At 30.7% G+C, this 21,698-nt stretch overlaps 9 protein-coding genes across 9 annotated transcripts; 4 read left to right on the forward strand and 5 right to left on the reverse strand.

Annotated features, from left to right (window-relative positions):
• Positions 1 to 98: 98 nt before the first annotated feature.
• Positions 99 to 704, reverse strand: GO595_008406 (uncharacterized protein; the record flags this gene model as incomplete). Its single annotated transcript, XM_067921977.1, has 1 exon — positions 99 to 704. The coding sequence occupies one exon, from the start codon at positions 702 to 704 to the stop codon at positions 99 to 101; it is 606 nt and encodes a 201-aa protein (XP_067771172.1).
• Positions 705 to 1,047: 343 nt separating this feature from the next.
• On the reverse strand, positions 1,048 to 1,902 carry GO595_008407 (DUF92 domain-containing protein; the record flags this gene model as incomplete). Its single annotated transcript, XM_067921978.1, has 1 exon — positions 1,048 to 1,902. The coding sequence occupies one exon, from the start codon at positions 1,900 to 1,902 to the stop codon at positions 1,048 to 1,050; it is 855 nt and encodes a 284-aa protein (XP_067771173.1).
• A 3,536-nt stretch (positions 1,903 to 5,438) lies between these two features.
• Positions 5,439 to 9,391, reverse strand: GO595_008408 (kinesin-associated protein 3-like; the record flags this gene model as incomplete). The annotated part of the gene is made up of 2 exons (XM_067921979.1): positions 5,439 to 6,584; positions 7,415 to 9,391. 2 exons carry the CDS (start codon positions 9,389 to 9,391, stop codon positions 5,439 to 5,441), a joined length of 3,123 nt encoding a protein of 1,040 aa, XP_067771174.1.
• An 881-nt stretch (positions 9,392 to 10,272) lies between these two features.
• Positions 10,273 to 10,842, forward strand: GO595_008409 (small GTP-binding protein; the record flags this gene model as incomplete). Its single annotated transcript, XM_067921981.1, has 1 exon — positions 10,273 to 10,842. One exon carries the CDS (start codon positions 10,273 to 10,275, stop codon positions 10,840 to 10,842), a length of 570 nt encoding a protein of 189 aa, XP_067771175.1.
• Positions 10,843 to 11,168: 326 nt separating this feature from the next.
• Positions 11,169 to 11,780, forward strand: GO595_008410 (uncharacterized protein; the record flags this gene model as incomplete). Its single annotated transcript, XM_067921982.1, has 1 exon — positions 11,169 to 11,780. One exon carries the CDS (start codon positions 11,169 to 11,171, stop codon positions 11,778 to 11,780), a length of 612 nt encoding a protein of 203 aa, XP_067771176.1.
• Positions 11,781 to 13,855: 2,075 nt separating this feature from the next.
• On the forward strand, positions 13,856 to 15,181 carry GO595_008411 (uncharacterized protein; the record flags this gene model as incomplete). The annotated part of the gene is made up of 1 exon (XM_067921983.1): positions 13,856 to 15,181. The coding sequence occupies one exon, from the start codon at positions 13,856 to 13,858 to the stop codon at positions 15,179 to 15,181; it is 1,326 nt and encodes a 441-aa protein (XP_067771177.1).
• A 390-nt stretch (positions 15,182 to 15,571) lies between these two features.
• On the reverse strand, positions 15,572 to 16,561 carry GO595_008412 (uncharacterized protein; the record flags this gene model as incomplete). The annotated part of the gene is made up of 1 exon (XM_067921984.1): positions 15,572 to 16,561. The coding sequence occupies one exon, from the start codon at positions 16,559 to 16,561 to the stop codon at positions 15,572 to 15,574; it is 990 nt and encodes a 329-aa protein (XP_067771178.1).
• Positions 16,562 to 16,692: 131 nt separating this feature from the next.
• Positions 16,693 to 17,172, reverse strand: GO595_008413 (Myb-like DNA-binding domain containing protein; the record flags this gene model as incomplete). Its single annotated transcript, XM_067921985.1, has 1 exon — positions 16,693 to 17,172. The coding sequence occupies one exon, from the start codon at positions 17,170 to 17,172 to the stop codon at positions 16,693 to 16,695; it is 480 nt and encodes a 159-aa protein (XP_067771179.1).
• Positions 17,173 to 17,830: 658 nt separating this feature from the next.
• Positions 17,831 to 19,795, forward strand: GO595_008414 (Beta-hexosaminidase; the record flags this gene model as incomplete). The annotated part of the gene is made up of 1 exon (XM_067921986.1): positions 17,831 to 19,795. One exon carries the CDS (start codon positions 17,831 to 17,833, stop codon positions 19,793 to 19,795), a length of 1,965 nt encoding a protein of 654 aa, XP_067771180.1.
• Between the last annotated feature and the right edge of the window lie 1,903 nt (positions 19,796 to 21,698).

Below are 21,698 nucleotides of genomic sequence, written 5' to 3' on the forward strand. Positions count from 1 at the left end.
TTGTATAAACTTGATTAATACTCAGAATTATATCACAAATATCTTAAATGTACATATTATGTTTACGAAAATGAAAAATCATGAAGACAATGTCACTTTTATTGATGCGAGGGTGAGCAATGAGAAATAATTTCATCAAGTTCAGTAAAATCAATCGCAATGTTTTCAAATGGGATTTGCTCTCTTTGTGGAAAGGCTTTTCTTAATGCTGTTATGTATTGCTTTTGATAGAATATGAGCGCATCAAGAGATTTCCTTTTGTTTTTCTCATAAAGTTCTGTTGCGTTATCTACCTTTTGGACATAAATTGGGAGTAATCCATCAATTTTTTCATTTAGTTTGGTAAGTTGAGTATTAGATCCCATTGCAACTAAATCATTTAACTCATTTGTAAGCTTCTCCTTTTGGAAACAAAGACGTGTGATTTGTCTTTTGGTTCGTTTAATAGAAGTTAACACTTCAAGAATTTCACGATAATTGGCTTCAATTTGAGTTGGGATGATTACATCTGATAATTCAATACTGAACTTGTGGAAATTCATCGATGATAAGAGGAAAGCTTGAGATGGTTGGAATTGTGATTGACTTGGAAGAAAATAATCAGAAAATTTAATTGTAGTTGAACGTAAACATTTAGAAAAATTGACAATTGCAAGCTTCAAATCTTTGATTGCAAGCAAAGCTTGTTTTGTGTTTTTAAGCATTTTTTTCATTTGTTCATTTTTGGATTTTATCACAGGATCATTGATTGAAAAAAAAGAAGCTGTAGCTCCAATCACCATATCAATTCCGTCAGAAAACATTTGCTTAGTTTTGTCCCAAACTGATTCAATCTGAGATGAGTCCATTTTTAGCAAAAAATTATTTGAACTGAAAAGTGTGACTTTTTGTGAGTTTAACCGTCTAACGATCGCAAAAATCTTTTACATAAAAATTGTTATTTATCGATATCCTGTTATTGCATTGACTCGATGAGTGAATGTTTGTGTTTCCCAAAAATATAAGAAAAAACTCTTTTACACAAAGTTTGAATTTTGAGGATCCTGATTAAAAGATGAACTTTAGAACTAAAAAACAGGCGCAGGATGACAAGTTGCTCAAGAAGTTGACCATATCATTGTTCATCCATGTCACTCCTTTAAAGTACTGGTTCTGAACGCCGTTTGTAAATTCATGTTCAGTTATTTGATTTGTACCATGAACAAGATAATGCACTTGGAACAAATCCCCAAAAATAGAATCAACTAAACAGCCAATAAAACCAGAAATTGAAATAAAAAGTGTGTCTTTGAACCAATGTGAACAAAGGTTGTAGTAGAAAAAGCACCAAATTATGGATATAAGGAAAGATCCAACGAATGCAGCAATAGTTCCAAGCTTAGAAATACCACCAGAAAGACCTTTTTGAACGGATTTCAAAGTAATAATCGAAATTGGTAGACCAGGACTCATAATACCAATTTCACCAGCCCATGTATCTGCTGTAGACTCTGCTATGGAAGCACCGAATAAAGCTATAAAAATTGGGTTTCCAGTAAATCTATAAAATATCGCTAAAAAGGCTGCTATCCCACCATTTGCAAGAACTTGGAAATGATCACGGCAACCACCTTTTTTCTGAATTCCAGAAGCAATATTTTGTGTTTGCTTTTTTGAGATTTTAGTGAATATTGTTGAAGTAAAAAAGAATACGAGTAATATAAGATATCCACCAAACCCAAAATTCCAAAAGACAGAAACACCAACAAACATTGTTGCAACACAACCTGAAAATGTAAGTGATTTTCTTAAGTATACAAAGCGACATAAAATAAGTGTAGTAACAATCGTAATTATTGGGTAGTAAGTTGGTCCAACTGTATCAAGAATTTTATCACCAACAATTGCTCTGTGGAATTTCATGTTCAATTTCCTGGCCAGAATATTGCGGTTTTTTGAAAGGATTACGTTATTTGAAATACCCACAGCAGTCAGAGTGAAGTGACTTAACGTTTCTGGTTTTTCAAAATTTGAAAAATTAAGAAAATGCAAAACCTTTTGCTGAGTTCAACACTTTGAGATATGCTCAAATTCCATTTTGTACGAAGGGAAATGAACATGTTTTGAAAAAAAACAAAAGTTTTATATGAATGAATCTTTTTGATAATTTTAAATTATCATTCTAAAGCATAAAAAAATGATTATGACTTTATTATAGAAAATGTATAATCATTGTGAAATAATAAATGCTCATTTTTTGTAAATGAACTCTTTTTTACATCGACTAGTAATATTAATTTTAAATTTGGGAACAAGTGTTTAACTTGTTTTTTGAAATTCTTTTGGTATTAAAGTGCTTTTTCTTTAGTAAAAAATGATTACCATGAACGGAAATGCCATGTGAAATGAAATGGAAAACAGCTCGCTTTTCGTCTTCGATAACCAAATTGAAATACCTAATGGCGAGCGATTCATTAGCCAAAGCAAGTTCATCGTTATTTCAAAAGATTTTAAAACAATGTATATATTCAAAAAAGATAATTTTGTGAAAGTTTATACATCAGGTTTAAATCTTGATCCTATTAAAGATACAATCAAAAATGTGGGATTCATAGATAGAGAAATACATGTATTCTTTTTTCTGATCCATGATTCAATCCCAATACTAATAATTTATAACATTGAAAAAAATCAATATGAAAAGATTGATTTATCTTCTCTTTATTTTCATTGCAATGTTTTATCAGCGTTTTCTCCATACTCTAACACATTTTGTGTAATATCAGAAGAAGGCTTTGGACTTTATTCACTTGACATAGAACCTATTCTTTACCGGAAGGAAAACATCAGTGGCGCGCGATTTTATAAAAATATTTTATTGATTCTTTCATCCAATGGATTTACATTTTATAAATTCAGACCTAATTCTCCAGAAGAAGTTATTTTCTCATCTTCAGAACCTCTTCGCATAAATTCTTTTTTTTATACTCGAAGTGAACTTTTTTTAGTTCTCACTGATTATAAAATTCGAAAAATAGATATTAAGCACAAGCGACTTTTTTCAAACAAGTACACACTTCCAACTGTTTTATCTTCTGATAATATCTTCTTCTCTCTCTATGATAATTGTCTTTTTGCTTCATCTTCAAGCAAGTCACTTTTGTTTGATTTAGAATTGAAAGCTATCGTTTCTATCGGCGAACCTCAAACGATAGAGCAAGGAACCATTTTTCGGAACAAATATTATATAACAACAACAAAGATATACAATTTTACACTTGATTATTCTTCGATAACAAGTGATACTGATTTTACCAAAAACTTAAATTTAATTGGAGCATTATTTAGAAGAAATGGAGGCGAAAATTGTGCATTAAGACTTTTGAATGCTGTTTTAAAAAAGACCGAAAAAGCTTCGCGTATGAATGAAATAATACGTGAAGTTGGTCCTTATACGATTTCTAATTCATTGCAAATATTATTTTCACGTTCTATTCAGTTTAGTTCGAATAATCCGCATTTAGTATTAATTGGTTTTGTAAATTATATTCAAATTTTAGGATCGAAAATTACTGACGAAGCTAAAGTTCCATTTTATGAAGTGTTAATGAATCCTGAAACTAAATATTTGATGAATAACTTGTTCACGTCTTTAAATATAATTAAATTGAATAAATTTGTTCTGAAATTAATTATGGATAAAGTCAACGAAATTAATTTGAATTTTGTGGAAAATTTAATCGATTTCGCAGATGTGGCAATCGATTTTAATAAAAAGGAATTAGCGAAAAAGGCAATAATCATTGCAAAATTGGAATACGAAGAAGAAACAATTGAACTAAAAAATGTAATAACAAAATTTAATGAACATTTTGGAAAACTATAAAATATATCAATAAAATGGTTTTGTTAGTGTAAATTTTAAGTTTTATAAATATTAAATTTAAAATGGTTCATTGGTAAAAAACGAATTAAAAAAAATAGACAATTAAAATATAAAAACATATTTTTCTTAGAAAATGTAATTACATTTATTAACCTATGGGATTTTTGAAATAATTCCAACTTTTGTAATAGAAACTTTCTTAAAAAAACCATTTTCTCAAAAAAGTATGGAATTGTTTTATTAATAGAAATGAACGAATCATTCCCAGATGATTTTCATCAATATCAGATTATGCATAAAATTGGACAAGGAGAAACAAGTTCAACTTATGTTGCTCTTTGCATTACCAATAACCAACATGTATGTATTAAAATGATTGATTTAGATTTGCCTTCAATTAAAATAGATAAATTATTGAAAGAAATTTCTTTTTTAACAACTTCTTCACATAAAAACATGATATCTTACTATACTTCATTTCAAGTCGATACAAAGATTTGGCTTGTTACTGAATTTATGGATGGAGGTTCATGTGCTGATATTCTTAATTATGGATTTAAAAATGGAATAAAAGATGAAAAACTAATAGCTACCATTTTAAAAAATGTTTTGGAATTTTTAATATATTTTCATGCTAAAAGTCAAATACATCGTAATATTAGAGCAAATAGTATCTTTCTTTCTAATTTCGGCGATGTGAAAGTTGGTAATTTTGGTTTTGCTGCATGTCTTATTCAAGAAGGACAAATGATTGAAGCGAGACATACAAAAATTCAATGTTCTCCTTTTTCTGCTCCTGAATTAATTAATGGAAGTATAGATGGTCATACAACAAGTGTAGATATTTGGGAAGTTGGAATAACAGCAATAGAATTAGCAACAGGGAAAGCACCATTTTGTGATCTTCCTCCATTAAAACAAGTTCAAATGATTATTGAAGGCAAAATACTTGAATTGGTATATGAAAGTTCATTATCTTTTACATTAAAGGATTTCATATTTTCATGTCTTCAATTTGACCCAAAAAAAAGGTTAACTGCTGAAGAATTATTTCAACATAAATTTATGAAAAAAGCACAAGATAGATCATATATATCAAATACTTTATTATCTCATCTTCTACCATTAGACCAAAGATATCAGATTCTTCACAATGAATTTTCTCAAGATATATCTACAAAAAGTCATTTGCGCAACTATTCGTTTGATTTTCCTAATGAAACAAAAGAAACATCAAATCAGCAGCAATTAAAAGCTCGTAAAAGGATCAAAAGTACTGTTCAATGCGGAAGATTTACAGTTTCCACATTATTAGATTAATAAATTTTACATATATAATTTTTTCATTGTATTATCAAATTTGAAAAACACTATGATATAAAATTCTCTTTGATATTTTCAAGCTTCTAATAGTATACTTATAAAAGAAATTTTTTGGAAGAACTTCATAAATAACTAATGAAGGATTGTTTTAATAAAAATATTTTAAATAAAAAATCTATTTCATCATAAAAATTCGAATTTACAAAAGTATTTATTCTCAAATTCATACAAATATTCATTTTTATAAATTTCATAACATCCATTTTGGCGTAGCACGATGCGGTATATCAAACACAGAATTCACAGGACCTTTTTGTTCATTTTCATCTTTTTTCTGTTTTGCCAACATTGCTGTTGTTGGTCTCATTAATCTTTCAGGATCTCTTTTTGCATGTCTAAATTTTCTGTTATTTGCTTCTATGAATTTTCTTGTTTTTTCTTCTCTTTCTATTTTTTCTGCTTCTTTTGCATGAAGTATCATTTTTCTTCTTTCTGTTGCTTCGTTATCTCTTTTTCTAATTCTATCCCAATCAGCTTTTAATATTTTGACTTGTTTAGGTGTATCATTTTGTGATATTTCTTCTTTTTCAATAACTTTTTCTTGATTCTTTCTTTGGAATTCTTTTTGAAGTTCGTTGTATTTCTTTCGACGTAATTCTTCTTCTTTTTGTTTCGCTTTATTCGCTTGATCAATTGCATCTTGTAGTTTTTGATTTTTAATTCGTTCACGTTCTTCAAGTCTTTGTTTAAGTGCATTTGAATCAATTTTTCTCTTTGGTTTTGGATTATAATTTTGTTCATTTTGTTCATTTTGAGATTTTTGTTGGTTGATGGCTAATTTCATTTTATGTTTTAGTTCACAAAACTCATTATACCATTCAATATGCGCAAGAACGGATTCTTTTGGAATGTCGGGAAGATATAAAAAAAGATCTGTTTCACCATGGCGCTGTAATTGACGAAGAAATTCGGAATGTGAATCACTATCCCATCCACCAGTACGACCGCCATTACGAATAAGATAATCTTGGAATTCACTTATTGGTGATTCATTGTTGGATTTATGTGGCTTGGGTCGGAGCGCAGGTGTCTGGAGAGAATTATTACGTTTTTCTTTTTTGTCAATATCATCAGTGATTTTTTTGATTTTACCATTAATAAGTTCAAAATCAGAAACACTCTCAACTCTTAATGTTTTAATATCTTTTTCAATTTTGTCTAATCGGATTTTGAATCCACGATCATGTGGTCTAATATTTGAAATTTGGTTGCTTGTTTGACGAAATTGCTGGATAAGTATTATATTGTTGTCTTTAAAAACATTGGCATATGACATCAAAATATCTTTTTCTTCCCTGGAAAGTGAATCAGTTAGTTTGTTTAATGAGTTTGAAAGCTGGCGAAGCAAGTCATGTTCTGTTTGCGCTAGACTGTGAATTCTTGCGCTCCATTCTCTTTCAGACATTTTCTTAACGTATTTTAAAATTAGAAACCGTTATTTCTGCAAGCAAAGTAAAAATTATGATTAGTAAATGATCACCAATATGTTATTTTTTACATTTAAAACTTTCTTAATAACGTTTTATAGACATGATATTTTATACATTTATATTTTTATTATAATTAAAAATGCATTAAATAATCTTCTAAATGTTATGATAATGTCATTAAATATTTAATAAACAAGAATAATGGCAATTGTAATAAATAAAGAATTAATGAATTATGAAAAATAAAGTGTAATTATTAAATTAAATGAAGGGGAAAAAAATAAAGAAAATAAAACTTTGTATTTAATATACAAAAAATATTATTCCATATACCACAACAACCCAGTGCGAGCCGAAAGTTTTTAAAAATTTTATACTGTTATATCTTATTAATACTAGTACAATTGTATCACTTTCGGAATTTTTGATGAAAAACAAAATCATCTTGAAACAAAGTTAATTAAAATCTTCGATAATTAAAACATCTTCATTATGTTCAAAATCATTTTTTCTAAATATAATTGTCATATTTATAGTTATCAAACGTGTTTAAAAAAAAGCGATTAAAATGCATCAATAACAAATTATTATAAAATTTCATGTTTATTCTTTATTATATTGTTTGTAGCCATTCCTGATTAAACGCCTCGAATCGTGGCCTTTTAATTTTCTCACCCACATTCTGATCGAATATCATCAAAGTATCCAACACCGAATTTGCCATAGAGTTCAGCACCTTATTTTTAGCGGACGAATGTTGAATAATTTTATTTATCACTTCGGAATGTTCCAATAATTCATTTCGTGACTCCTTATGAATCACCAATCGATAGAATGCGAACAAACATTGCGTTTGGATATCCAAATCTTCTGGATACCATTTGAACACGTCAATGATTTTCGCGACTATTCCTTCGTTCACTAAAACCTTTGCAGGTTCTGAGAACAAAACGACTGACGAAACGAATATAACACATTCCAAATGTAATTGTGGCAACAAATTTCGTTTGGACAAAATCTGCATCAATATTTTAATGAAGTTTTTATCCGAAGTGAACAACTTTGCTCGTGATGAATTCATTTTACCTCGTGAAGATATTGCGAATATATCGCATAACATATCCATATTTTTATAATTATTAATAATCGCTTTAATTATTTCATTATCAAAACCAGTCACAAGATTCGGCTGATTATCAGATATGTTACGTATTAATTTCAAGAGAATATTATTTTCTTGTGATTGAGTTTTCGTTGCTTGGATAAATATCTTTTTAATATTATCGGAAGTAAATGTCGAAGACTTCGATATAATTAATGAACAATCTTTGTCTTGAGCTAAGTTCATTATCATTATAAGTGATATCATTCGTTCATCACATTCAGTTGTAGCAGCTGAAATTATTGTGTTAATAATCGTTTCATTCTTTAATAATGAAAATGAGCCTTCGAATTGTGAACAATTATATAGGAATTTAATTAATGAACTTCGGATTTCGACATATGAACAAATCTTTTCGATGTTTTCGAAGACTTTTTTCTCTTTGAATTCTTCAAACGTTTCGGAATGGAATGAAAACACAAAAAGTAATTCTAACGCTTCATTTAAAGCAGAGATTATATGAACTTTTCGTTCGGAATCAGTTAATGTCCATTTAAAGACATATTTGGAAATAGAATCAATGACTTGATCATATGGGAAATCAGACCAATTGACATTAACATTCGCAATCTTCCGTAAAAATAATAACGACTTGGTGACAAGTTCCGCATTTTTACGTTGGAGTAATAATATTAATGGCTCGACAACATTTTTGTTGACCATTTTCCGCATAACATTTGGATTAGACGCTAAATTATATAAAAGCGATGTTATTAAGATAAATAATTGATTCTGTAATGAAATGTATTGTTGCATCTTTTCTTTGTTAAGGTTTTTGTCTGCAACATTAGTCAACACAACTTGTGCATGTAATAATGATAACGAAATTGAGCCAATTTTGAACTTACCAAGAATGTCTTGAAAGTTGGCAAAATAAGACATCTTCTCAAAAATCGTCATGATGTAAATACACGCATTAAGTGATGAAGCTGCAAATTTCTTGAGACCGTTTATGAGGGTATTCATCAAAGGCTCGTGTTGAATGATAAGTGTGAGGTTACGATCATATTGGGCAATGTCAACAAGGGTTTGAAGGGTTTGGATGCATTCATTTTCTTTCCCCCAATGAATCTTTTGTAATGCATCATGAAGAAGATTATCAACTTCGGCTTTGGAGAGCTTAAGAGCTAAGCCTGCACTCTCAGGTCGTGAAAGATTGGAACAACTGGAGCTTTTGGATCGATTTGGTTTAGATGCTTCATCTTGTAATGACTGATATGAAAACCTTCGTGCTATTGGTGTATTGCCAGTTTGCATTTGGAGTTCTCGTAAGGCAGTCATAAGATCATTTCTTTTCTTTTCAGATAATAAATCAGATTGACCTATCAATGAATCTGCGACTTCTTCGAGATCAGTGTATCTACTAAGACCATTAAAAGAAATTTGAATCTCTTTGGGCTTCGTTCTACTTGCTACAAGATTATATTGTGAATCTAAAACATCAACTTGGACTGTATAATGAACTATAATAGAAGAAGTGCTTGGAACAGCTTCGAATTCACCTGGGATTTTTTGTCTAGTAATATTAAAATACCCTCCATTTCCTTGCATTTGGTGGATTGAAGTATACGTTAAATTAATGGGGGGCCCCGAATTCGTAAATTTTGAGAAAATTTTAAACGTTCATTATCATCACACTCGAAAAAAAAAATAAATTTTAAAACAATTTATTAAAACATTTCATGAACGCAAAAACAAATCATAATTCATTGTTCATTATTTGTAGGTTTGCTAAGCCTTGAACAAAAAACTGACAGCACAAATATAACAATAGAAAAAATGATATGAATTAATATATATACTGGCATCCTCCGAAAGAACATGATGGCACCAAGGAGTAGTGAAATAATTCCGGATATTATCAAAATGTTGAACCTAATAAAAATCATTTTATAAATAAAATTCACTATAGAGTAAACTTTGTTTATCTTTTGAACCAACAAAGCTAAGATATTTTGATCAACTTCATTTAAATAGTTTTCAGATAATGGAGGGAAAAGAATACGAACAATTCCTTCTGGTAGTATTTTAAACAATATTATCAAAAAATAAATGGCAATAAAATATAAAAGCGTATCTACTGGTTCAATAAATTTGTTTTTGAAATTAAAAAAGATTTGAAATGTCAAAATCAAAAATATAAGAATGATTCCTTTTTTAGAATTTGGATGAAAAAAGCGGATAAAGTTCATCAACGTTTGCTTATTTTTGCGAATAAATTCTTTTTCCCAAAGGCTTTGAGCCTCATCACTCCCCACCATTTTGGTCCGGGGGTTATTATTCAAAATAGAATTTTTTTTGAAAAAAAAAGCCAATTCAATTGTCCGATAGTAGTAGATCAATCAAAATTGAATGCATTTTTTACAAATTGAAGGAACCAGTAAGCAACCCACAAAGGCCAATTTCGGGGTGGTCTGTTCGGCTGAACGAGCATGGAGCTAAACGCAAAAGTTGTATTCATTGGCCCTCCAAATTCAGGTAAATCAAGTATTTTCAACAGATATTCTTCTAATGTGTTTGTTCAAGATTTGCCATCAAGTACACAGCCCGCATTATTTAAAAAGCAATATCAATGTAAAAACGGAAAAAAATTAGGTGTTGAGTACTGGGACACCGCTGGACAAGAACGGTATCGTGCGTTATCGCCATTGTTTTATCAAAAAGCAAATATAGCTTTAATAATTTTTGATTTAACAGATAGAGATAGTTTTGAACAAGCGCTTGAATGGAGTGAACAAGCATGTGATCAAAGCAGTGATGCTCCACTTCAACAAATTCTTGTTGGAAACAAATGTGATTTGGACAATAAAAAAATTTCTATTGAAGAAATGCAAGAATGTGGAGAAAAAATGCACGCACCTGTTTTCCAAACAAGCGCAAAAACCGGTGAAGGAATTAATTTATTGTTTGAATCTGTTGTTGAACTTTTATCGCTTGATAACCAAATTAAATTTGAATCTTCATTACCAGAACCGAAGGCTGGTTCCAGATGTTGTTCATAATTAATATCATGTAAATTTAAATTTTAATCATGCATACTCAAATCTTTTTTTGTTCATAAAATTTCATTAAAATTTTCTTTTTGGCCGTTCTCTTTGATTTAGGTTAGCAAAAGCAATTAACCCTTAAGGTTGTTACCCAAACTAAAAAAAAAAAAAAAAAAACAATTTTTTACTACAAAGCACTTAACAACCATCCACTTTTTGTATGGGCCAAGGTTGCTGAAACGATCATTTCAATTCAATTTTTTGAGTGCTTCAAATTAGATGGTTGTATGTAGCCGCTTATTTTTGAGTTAATAGTGACGGTTTATTTATTCACAAAGCCTATGTCTGAGGAAGCACCAAAGTGCGAACAATGCGGCGGATGCCCATGTAAGGACCCTAAGAAACTTGAAAATATGCTCAAGCCATATGAAAAGCATGTTGATCAAATCCAAGCAATGTTATTCTGGAGGAATCCAATTCCAATGGCAATTCTTCTTGTTCTTGTCAACCTTCTTTTCTTTATCATCTACAAATTGAACTTGTCTTTTGTCCCAACAATGTTGTTACTCGGTACTATTTATGTTCTTTTCAAAGTTGTTAAGAAAATTGCTGGAGAAAAGATCGCACCAATCTTATTCAAACCAATTGAAAATAAGGAAGGAACATACAAAATTTATCCACTTGAAAAGGTTTGTGAAACAATTTCATGCCTTGTCGGAAAGATTTCATGTCTCACAGGCCGTGTTAAAGCAGGTGACAAGCCAACAATTGGAACAGCTTTAATCCCACTTGCTGTTTTATCTGGTCTCTTCTTATTTTTCTTGATCACAGGAACATTCTGGTTAAACTTTGTTCTTGTTAACCTTATTCTCCTTCTTCCAGCCGTCATTTTCCATCCAAAGGTTTTGGAAAAGATCCAACCATATTTTGCAAAATGCCAAAAGAAAGACTAAAAACATCATTGATTTACACTTTTTGCTTAAACTTTTCAATTCTTAAATCATAACTTTGTTTTGAGCCAAATGTCAAGACTAAATCTGTTTTCTTATTGAGTTTAATGTTTAACTACAGTCCAGGACAAGTAAAAATTTAACCATTGGTTCCCAATGGATTTATTATTATAGGACTTTATATAGAGATGAATGGAAAATACCCATCAGAAAGCGGTTTACGGTTATAAACGTGCGAAAGCCGAAAGACATATGTTTTACACATAAATTACTTTCTTTGTTTGAATAAAAATTTTAATTTAATGAATCTTTTTTTCTGCCAACGGGTATCTCCTGTCGTCCAATGATTAATTTCAATCGGCTCGCTTCAAAACCGCAACAGCTTAAAAGTGCCGTGGGTATTTTCTTCGGCCAATGGGGATTTTTAGTTGTCTGGAACTGTTCATTCGGAATTTTATTTGATTATTTTATACAACTTATAAGTATTAATGCATTGATCACAGAATATCAAATTTAACATTTTCTAGAAAATTCTGGAAGAATAGGAATAATGATTTGATTTTAAACAATGATAAAAATATCCATAAACCAATCGAATATTTTTTATTTATAGTTTTCATAAAAAATCAGTTTCAAAATATCTTTATATGTATGTTCTAAATGAAATCAAAATCACCGCAATCAAAATAATATATAATATTATCAGGAAATAATTTTTCAATAGTTTCATCATATTTAATTGGACTATTGACATTATTATTTATTTTATCATTATTAGTATATACGTTTTTTGGTGTATCTGAAACAGTAATTGTTGATAATGAAGAATTTGAAGAAGAAGCTGAAATACAAGGGGAACTAGAGCATGAAGAATTAAATGCGTTTTGATAAATTATAGGAGAACAATGTGATATTTTGTTCTTATTATCTTCATTATTAATTTCATGTACAACGTTTATAATATAATCTTTGATTTGAGTCCAATGCATACAAAACCATGCTTTTGCACCTGTTTTTGTTCTCCATGCAGCTCTATCCGTATGAAGATTAAATTTTTCACAAGTCATTCTTTGAATTTTTCGTATGGTATTCATTTTTTGGGTACATTTAGATATTGAAAATGCATCAGTAACTTCTGGTAAGTACTTTCCATATAAAAACAATCTTTCTTTAACTAATGTTTTTTCTCGTTCTCCACCTGACATGTATAATTGGTGAACTTCTTTTTTATCTTGTTGTTCCTTTGCATATTTTATAATTTTGGTTGTTGTTTCATCTGTCTTTTCATGTTCAACTAAATCTAGTTGCTGTGTGTTTTCATTGATTGAACCATCTTGATATAGTGAGTTTGCAAGATCGAACATCTTAGAAATGAATGGTGTAAATGCTATTCTTTTCAACGTTGTGGCTATTCCATAAATTCAATTTTTTACAGTGTGTTCTATTTTGACATAGATTAATTTTATGTATTCAATTTATTTAAATTCTGTCTTCATAAAATTCTAGCATAAAATGTCGTAAATTTTACGATGAATGTAACCAATTACATTTTATCTTATGAAATATAATGACACCATTAAAACCGACTGAATGCGATAATTTTTTTAGATTAGTTATGAAAATTAAAAATAATTGCAATTCATAAATTTTAAGGGTTACTTTTTAGATATTTTTATGTAACATGAATACAATACAATGTAATAGACACATTTTCACTTTATATTTTTAAATATTTATTCTAAATGAATCGAAATCAAATTTCAAAATCAAAAAGTCATAACAATATTCCTTTTTCATTTAGTCATTTCTCATTGTAGTTAGAGTGTTTCATAGTGATTTTCATATGTACGAGTTTTTAAAATAATTTAGAAATGATTAATTTGGAAATAATATAAAATTGCTCAAAATAATTGCTAACTCTTTAGTTCAAGCAAATTTATTTCAACAATAGATTGTGGTTAAATGATTAGTTTTCATTAAAATTTGCTCATTGAGAAAGAAGCAAAACAATTAGTAAAAGGCCATTGAGCAAACGTGCACGTTTATAAATTACAATAAACTTATTGTAATAAAAAGAAATGGAAAACGAAGATAAAACAGGAAACAAGAATAATAATCCATCAGGTGAAGGACCGTCAACATTTTTAACAGATTCAAGTGACGAAAATTCTTCTGATAATGAAATCATTTCTTTTATTCAAGAAAAATCTCAACATTTAGTTCAAGAAATCCCACAGAACATAGAAGATTCAGAGCAAATTGAAAATGTTGAAGTAAATGAATTAGAAAAAACAGGAATTGAACATGAAGAACCTCCAGCTCCTCCACCAATAACATTGAATCCAGCAAAGTTATTAGCAGAGAAGTTACGAGAGCGAGGGAAAAATGCTAAAGCTCAAACACAAACGCTTATTCTTTCTGGAAGTAATGACAAATGTGAGGATGAAAGACTCAAAGTAATTATCAGCAAAAAGCAAGCGCGTGAAGTTCATCGAAAGAAACTTTTTTATGCGCATTCTAAATCTATTCTTAAAGAGATCAAAGAGGAGCCTAATCAAGCCATCCAAGACGAAGAGTTTGAAGAAGAAGAAGAGGAAGAAGACATAAACAGTGAAGACAATGACCCATCGACCAAAGAAGTTCTTCAAACAGACATTGCAAAAGCCGCAATTGAAGAATTGAAAAAAGAGGAAACAACAAAAGAAGAACTTTCTCCTGAAGAAATGGAGCGTCGTCTCTATGAACGTGTTGTAGAGATGCGACTTTCGGAAGATCTTGAAGAGATCAAACAAATCATCAGAATCATCACTGGTCAATGGCGAAGTGGTCGACTACGTTTTGGTGGCGGCACTGAGGAAGGCTTAAATAAAGCCTTTGAAGGCAGCGAGAAAGAGAAGAAAGATCTCGAAGAGAAGCGACAAATATACAAACAAAGGAAACAAAGAAAAGGCGAAGCGCGCAAAATAACTGCGGAAAAAATATCACAGATCATTGAGAAGGCTATGTGGGTACAAGCCGGAAATTCCGAAGATGCATCCACAAGTGATGTATTAAGAGGTGAACTTGCAAAAGTTGGTGATAATGACCCACGAAAAGAAATCCTTGAAAGACTTGAGTTAAATGCTTTTCTACAGGAAAAAAGAGCACAAGATGCACTTAATGAAAGAAGAAAATCGAAATCAAAAATGGTCAGAGTCGAAAGGTCATCTTCAAATGATCACTTTGGTCCTTCGGGAATTAAGTTAAAGGCTTCGGATATTTCAAAGAAACAAAGTAACTTCTCTTTCGTGATTAGAGATAAAATTCAGGACGAAAAACCGAAGAAAAAAATGCCTTCGAGAAAAAATGTATCAGAAGCAAATAAGGAGTTGGAAGCATTTATTAATCATTTAAATAACCAATAAAATATAAATATTTATTAAAAACAAATCGTATTTATATTTATATATTCCTTACTTTTGATTATTTAATTTTTCCAATATTACTTAATAGAAAATATTATTCAATATTTAATATTTCTCCAATCATTTCCTTACTGCAATTACTAATAATTTCTGATGATAGATTATAGTGCATCAAAAAAAGTTGAAACTTTGAAATGTTTTTAATTAATGCTCATTCTATTTTGAGTTTTATGGTTATTTATAGATTGCAAACAAAACAGATCGTCATCACATTATTTCAGCAATTCATTAGTATTATTCATAAAATTTTATTTCATTGTTGAATGAGTAAAACATTATAATTTTTTCTTCTTTCAAAAACATTTTTCGTATAATAAAAACATTTATTCATTACTCAAAGCTAAACTCAAATGCCTGATCGAAGAACGAATTTGGGTCGAACTCGTCTTCATCTGTTGGGAACTTTGGCGGCATCAAGTCGGGGATTGGCAATGGGTCCTGGAACGTCACGTGGTTTTGCAGGTGCGGAACAGGGAAAACGTTCGGCCGCGACGCTTTTGGCTTAAATTCGCCCGACTGAAGGTCGAGTGGCTGCATCACAGAAGGGTTACTACCAATTGGCGATGTCGGAGATGGGAACGATATCTGATCTTGAGATGGATGAAGCTTGAAACCGGTGGAGAGGGAACGCGGTCGGCGATTGATAGCTTGCGGCATAAGAATGTATCTTGCCCTGGAAAGGTGCATGAAAAGATCTGTTCGACGTGATAATTCGCGTGATACGCTCCGACGAGATATTGGTTTATTACCGCCAACTGTGGATAAACAAAGGTTCCAATGAAGCTCTTCGACAGAGGCACCTTGTGGGAAGTTAGAAAAGGCACTGATTAAGGCTTGGGAAATATTATCGAAATTCTTGGGAACTGGAGGCTTTTGCCCGGTAAACCAATATTTCCCATCTTCAAGTTGACTAAATTCATTACTGTGCTCATGAAGGAAATTTTCAAACAATTTGATATCAGCACCATTTAATTCAGTAAATTCAACAAATTGTTCAAGTGTCATTGGACCATTGGTGGTAAGCATTTGTTCAATTGAGGTAGATATTGTCGCGTCACTAAGGAATAAAGGATTGTTGGGTCGTATTGCCCACAAACATGTTCTTGGTGGGCCTGCTCGAACAAAAAAATCCGAACTAGAGAGAACACTTGAGATTCTCCTTCTGGAAATTGTTGAACATGGGACAGTTCCGTTCGATTTTGTATTTAAAAAGAAATTAGGATTTTGCATTGCTTCGAAAATTCTGTCCAGGCTGAGCATTGAAGTTTGCTCTTGTCTGTAGATATGTGTAATAAGGTCAATCAATGAATCGAATACCATGGATTGGTCGTTCGACGACATTTTTCCTCTGGTGCACTGACCTTTTAAAAATTCAAAAATTAAATGATTTACGTCATTGTAAAAAATGTTAGCTTGATTTCAATTGTTTACATATAGGTGATTTTGTTTGATCACTGATTATTTTCCTGTGGTTGCTCTTGTACAGAACTTTCTTCTTTTACTGGTTGTTCTATGACAATGGATTCAGTTGGTACTGGAGGTTGAATTGGAATTAAGTTTGGATTCCCATACAGTTTTTGTGACCTTCTCATAAATTGTTTGATGTGATTCTTAACATTATTTGGCGTTCTATTAGGAAAGTTCTTTGCAATAACAGACCATTTAGGTCCAGTAGTTTGATAAATTTTTAGAAGTTGAATTTCTTCGTTATGAGTCCATGGAGTATTATTAACATCTGGTGAAAGATAAAGATTCCATCTTTCTCGACATTGACGAGCAGTTCTGTTTGGCATGAGCTCTTGAATTTCATGCCAAGCATGAGAACCTTTTTCTTCAACAAGTTGCCTAAGTTTTTGATCCTCCTCTTGAGTAAATAATATTTTCTGCTTTCTTTGAGGCTTTGTCTGTGCTGGTATTTGGTTGGTTTCCATTTTCCTCACTGGTAACCGATCGAAAGTAAGAACACCCCGGAAAGCAATCACTTTTTCAAATAAAAACAATGGAATTGACTGGTTGCGATCATACTGAATTGAAAATAAGGCGGTACCGCCAAGAGATGTAAATCGGCTTATTATTGGTCAAAATTTATGGACTCGTTAGATATGTCTATCTATTATATAATAAATAGATATATAACCCAATTTATTAAAAAAAATGATTATTGGAAACTAAATGTGTGTGTTCATAAATCCTGTTTGGCTATCTAATATAATATTATTGTTTTAAACTCTAACAAAAATCTATAAGCTCAGATATACTTGTTCTTATATTAATGGAAATTAGTTTTTTACACGATTATTTTAATCTTAAGACTCGGAATTCTGGGAATTTATTTAAGAGGATGTAGATACCCTTTGTGCAATATAGAGAAGTTTGGTAAAGAAGATTGAAGGCTTTCTACCAAGGCCACTGAAATTTTGTAATCGGAAAGATGTTTCTTTAAATGACAAAAGCAAGCTTAACCTCGTTCTAACAGCGGTTTTTTGAATGCATTAATAATAGGAGATCATTTTTCACAGAATTTCATTAACCCGTTGTTGTGGGTTATATTCAAAAAGTCAAACTTGTTTATATCAATACAATTTTGCCATGCTTGCTTTCATTGCGCTTGCAAGCTCCAAAATGATTCCAAATATAATACCGGCCCCAGTTAGCATGGAAATTGGAAGTGGCGAATGGGTACTCACAACTAGTTCTGTAATTATGTATGATCCTTCACAAGAAGGATTATTCTTTATTTCAAACTATCTTGCTGATTTTATTAGGAAATCAACATTCATTCCCATAAAAGTTTCTAATGTCACTAATACCACTGGTATTATATTCAAAAAAGTTACAGGACTTGAAAAGGAAGAGTATACTTTGAATGTTGATGCAAGTGGAGTCACAATATCTGCTTCCGAGTACAATGGCTTCTTTTATGGCGTACAAACATTACTTCAACTTTTCCCAGTTGAAATTTTCAGTCGCGCATATACACCAGGCATTACTTGGTCAGTCCCATTTATAAAGATCTCAGACAAACCAAGACTCCAATGGCGTGGTTTTATGCTTGATTGCAGTCGTCATTTCTTTGATGTTACAACCATCAAACATGTTCTTGATACTATGGCTCTTCACAAGATAAACACATTTCATTGGCATTTAGTTGATGATCAAGGCTGGAGGATTGAAATCAAAAAGTATCCTTTATTAACACAGAAGGGAGTTATTAATGATCAACAACCAATTCCATGGCATCGTCTTGAATATGATGGCAAACCATATGGACCATATTTCTATACACAAGAAGAAATCAAAGAAGTCATCGCATATGCCAAAAAATTATGTATAACCATTGTACCCGAAATTGAAATGCCGGGTCACGCTATCGGCGCCCTTTCGGGGTACCCCGAATTCTGTTGCAGAGGTGAAGGCGATTTTCGACCGTTAACTTATTGGGGTGGTTCGTACGATGTGTTTTGTCCAGGCAATGATGGGACCATCAAATTCCTTGAAGATATATTAGATGAAGTTATCGAATTGTTCGACTCAGAATACATTCATTGTGGTGGTGATGAATGTCGTAAGTTACGTTGGGAAGAATGTCCTAAATGTCAAAAACGTATTCAAGATCATGGACTTAAAGATGTTAATGAACTTCAGTCATGGTTTGTTAACGAGATTGCAAATTACGTCGAATCGAAAGGAAGACATATGATTGGATGGGATGAAATTATGCAAGGTGGATTACCTAAAGCAGCTTCTGTAATGAGTTGGCAAGGAGTTGAAGGAGGTACTAAAGCAGCGCAACAAGGTCATTACGTAGTTATGGCACCAAATCCAATCCTTTATGTCGACCATGGACAATTACCAGTTGCCGAACCATATGAATATATTGTTGACTATACCACATCTAATCTTAACCATCTTTATAAGGTCTATACATTTGAGCCAACAGATGGAATACCAGATGAATATAAGAAATATATCATTGGTGCGCAATGTAACTTGTTTGCTGAATATGTATGGGGAGATCGAATGGATGTCGACTATAAGTACTTCCCTCGAATGAGTGCGTTATCCGAAGTTACATGGTCGAAATTAGAATATCGAAGTATGGAGAACTTTTTGGCTAAGTTAGCAAGAGTACACAATGAAAGACTTACTAGGTATGGCATTAACATTGGTCCTATTACAGGCCATCAAAAGATTCACTGGACAAAAGATCAAATCAAAAGCAATGCTTTCACATCACATGTCTGGGACATTAACGGTGGCGTCGGTATAACAGGTCAATACCAGGCTGTGTTTATTATGGAGTCTGGTAGTAATAACGTGGCTGTTAGGAATGTTAAGATTTTGTATGATGGAGAAGAAGTTGCTTGTGATGCAAGTCAGAAATTAGTAACTGAAAATAATACACCGTCATTCGATTTTATCATTAACGAAAACGCGGGAAATCATAGAGTTGAGTTAAGTGCTGAAATTTCTGGTTTGGATGGAAATGATTCATTTGGAGAAATTATCGTTTATATCACAAATCCAAATCAGATAAAATCTGTTAACAATTGATCAATTCGTGAAAAAGAATTGAATAAACATTTTATATCTTAATTTATACTAAAAAAATGGAATTAATTTCTTGAAATTTAACATGAAAAAGGCAATGCATTGCTTTTATAGAGTAGTGTAAACGAAAAATTCCACAATGGGATTTTTATATAACTCGAGAATATTAATAAAAATAGAGATTAAACCCTATATTACATGTCTTTAAGTGAATTCATTCCTATATTTTTTGGATATTTTTGTTTTTTGATTTCAAATATTTGCTTACAAAAAGTTAATATTATACACAAAAAGTCAACTCAAAAACCGCATTATCACAAAGAAACATGTTGCCACAAACTTTTGTTCATTTTTGTTGATATAATATAATTGTTTGATGTAAAAATCATTCATTATATGTTTATGAATTGGAGTTGCTGGTGTAATAACATTAAATCCAATTTATTTTCTATTTTTATCAAAATTTACAATAATTGCATTTCTTTATTAAAACGCATTATTTTAATGAATAACTTTTTTCAATGATCAGAATTCTTCTTATTTTTATTATTCAGAGTATACATTAATTTCATTTAAATCTTTTTTTCATGTTTTTGTGATATTTAAAAATGTTTTCAGTTCACATGTCGCATAATTATATTGAAATTTGTTGATACTTAAACGGGAAATTTCTCTAAAATGTACAGAAGAATTTTGATAAAACCTATATGAATACAAAATATTGATTATATTCTATTCAATGGTACTTCAAATTTTAAAATACCATTGTGAAGTTTTCTGTAACAAATCGAAATAATATCATATGAAAAAAAAAATTAAACATGGAGTAAAATTTTATATAAAAACAATTTAATTCTAACTTTTATATTATTTGATAATAAATTAACCAAAATATTCAATTATAATAATAATATTTCAATATTTTAAGAATTTCGAAAAAATCAATGAATTACGTTTTCAAATTTTTTTTAATATACCATTTTCACATCATGTTGGCCATTTTCTGTTCCATTATGGCCATTTTCCGTTTCAAGATGGCCAACCGTTTTCTATCATAAATCTTAAAATTCAAGATTTAAGAAACCGAATTTTTTTTTGAGTGAAGCATCTTTTAAATTCTATGTTGTAAAATGTTGTATTTGTTTATTATTTTAAGATGTGTATGCCTATATATATACCTTGTGTCAAAGATTTAGAGGCTTTAACAAAAACATTTTTGAATGGTGAAGATCCTAATGTAGTAGGATCAGCTCTTGGAATGTCTTCAAGGACAATTAGAAGAAGAACTCACCAAATTATGGAGAATAATAATAATTTTCCACCAATTTTGAATAGAGGTCCTCATCATCAAATCGTTACTCCTGAGATGGAAGAATTTATTATAAATTATGTGGAAGAAAACAGCGCATCAACACTTCTCGAAATTAAAAATGCTTTATTAGAACACTTTGAAATACCAAATGATCAGATATCTTTATCTACAATTCACTGTCATTTAGATGAAAATTTTGTTTCTTATAAAAAGCTTCGCTATGTTTCTGCAAATGCAAATACACCAGAAATAATTCAACAGCGAGTAAATTATTTAAATCAATTGACAAATTTATCAGAGAGTATCCAACAAATTTACATTGATGAATCAAATTTTACAATTTTGACAAGAAGAAATATGGGAAGATCTAAATTTGGAAAAAGAGCAGTTCAATCATCATTAATCGATGGATGTATAAAAATCAATATTTTAGCAGTCGTTGATCCAAATTATGGTTGGGTATACCATTAAACTGAAACAAATATTGTTGATGCAATTCGATTTGAAGAATATTTTAAAAATTTCTTAATGATTTAAAGACAAAATATCCAATTCATCGACAATATGAACTACTTAAATTATGCCAAGAAGCTC

The sequence above is a fragment of the Histomonas meleagridis genome (genome assembly GCF_020186115.1).
Source record: "Histomonas meleagridis strain 2922-C6/04-10x chromosome Unknown contig_68, whole genome shotgun sequence".
In the NCBI taxonomy this organism is placed as follows: Eukaryota; Parabasalia; order Tritrichomonadida; family Dientamoebidae; genus Histomonas; species Histomonas meleagridis.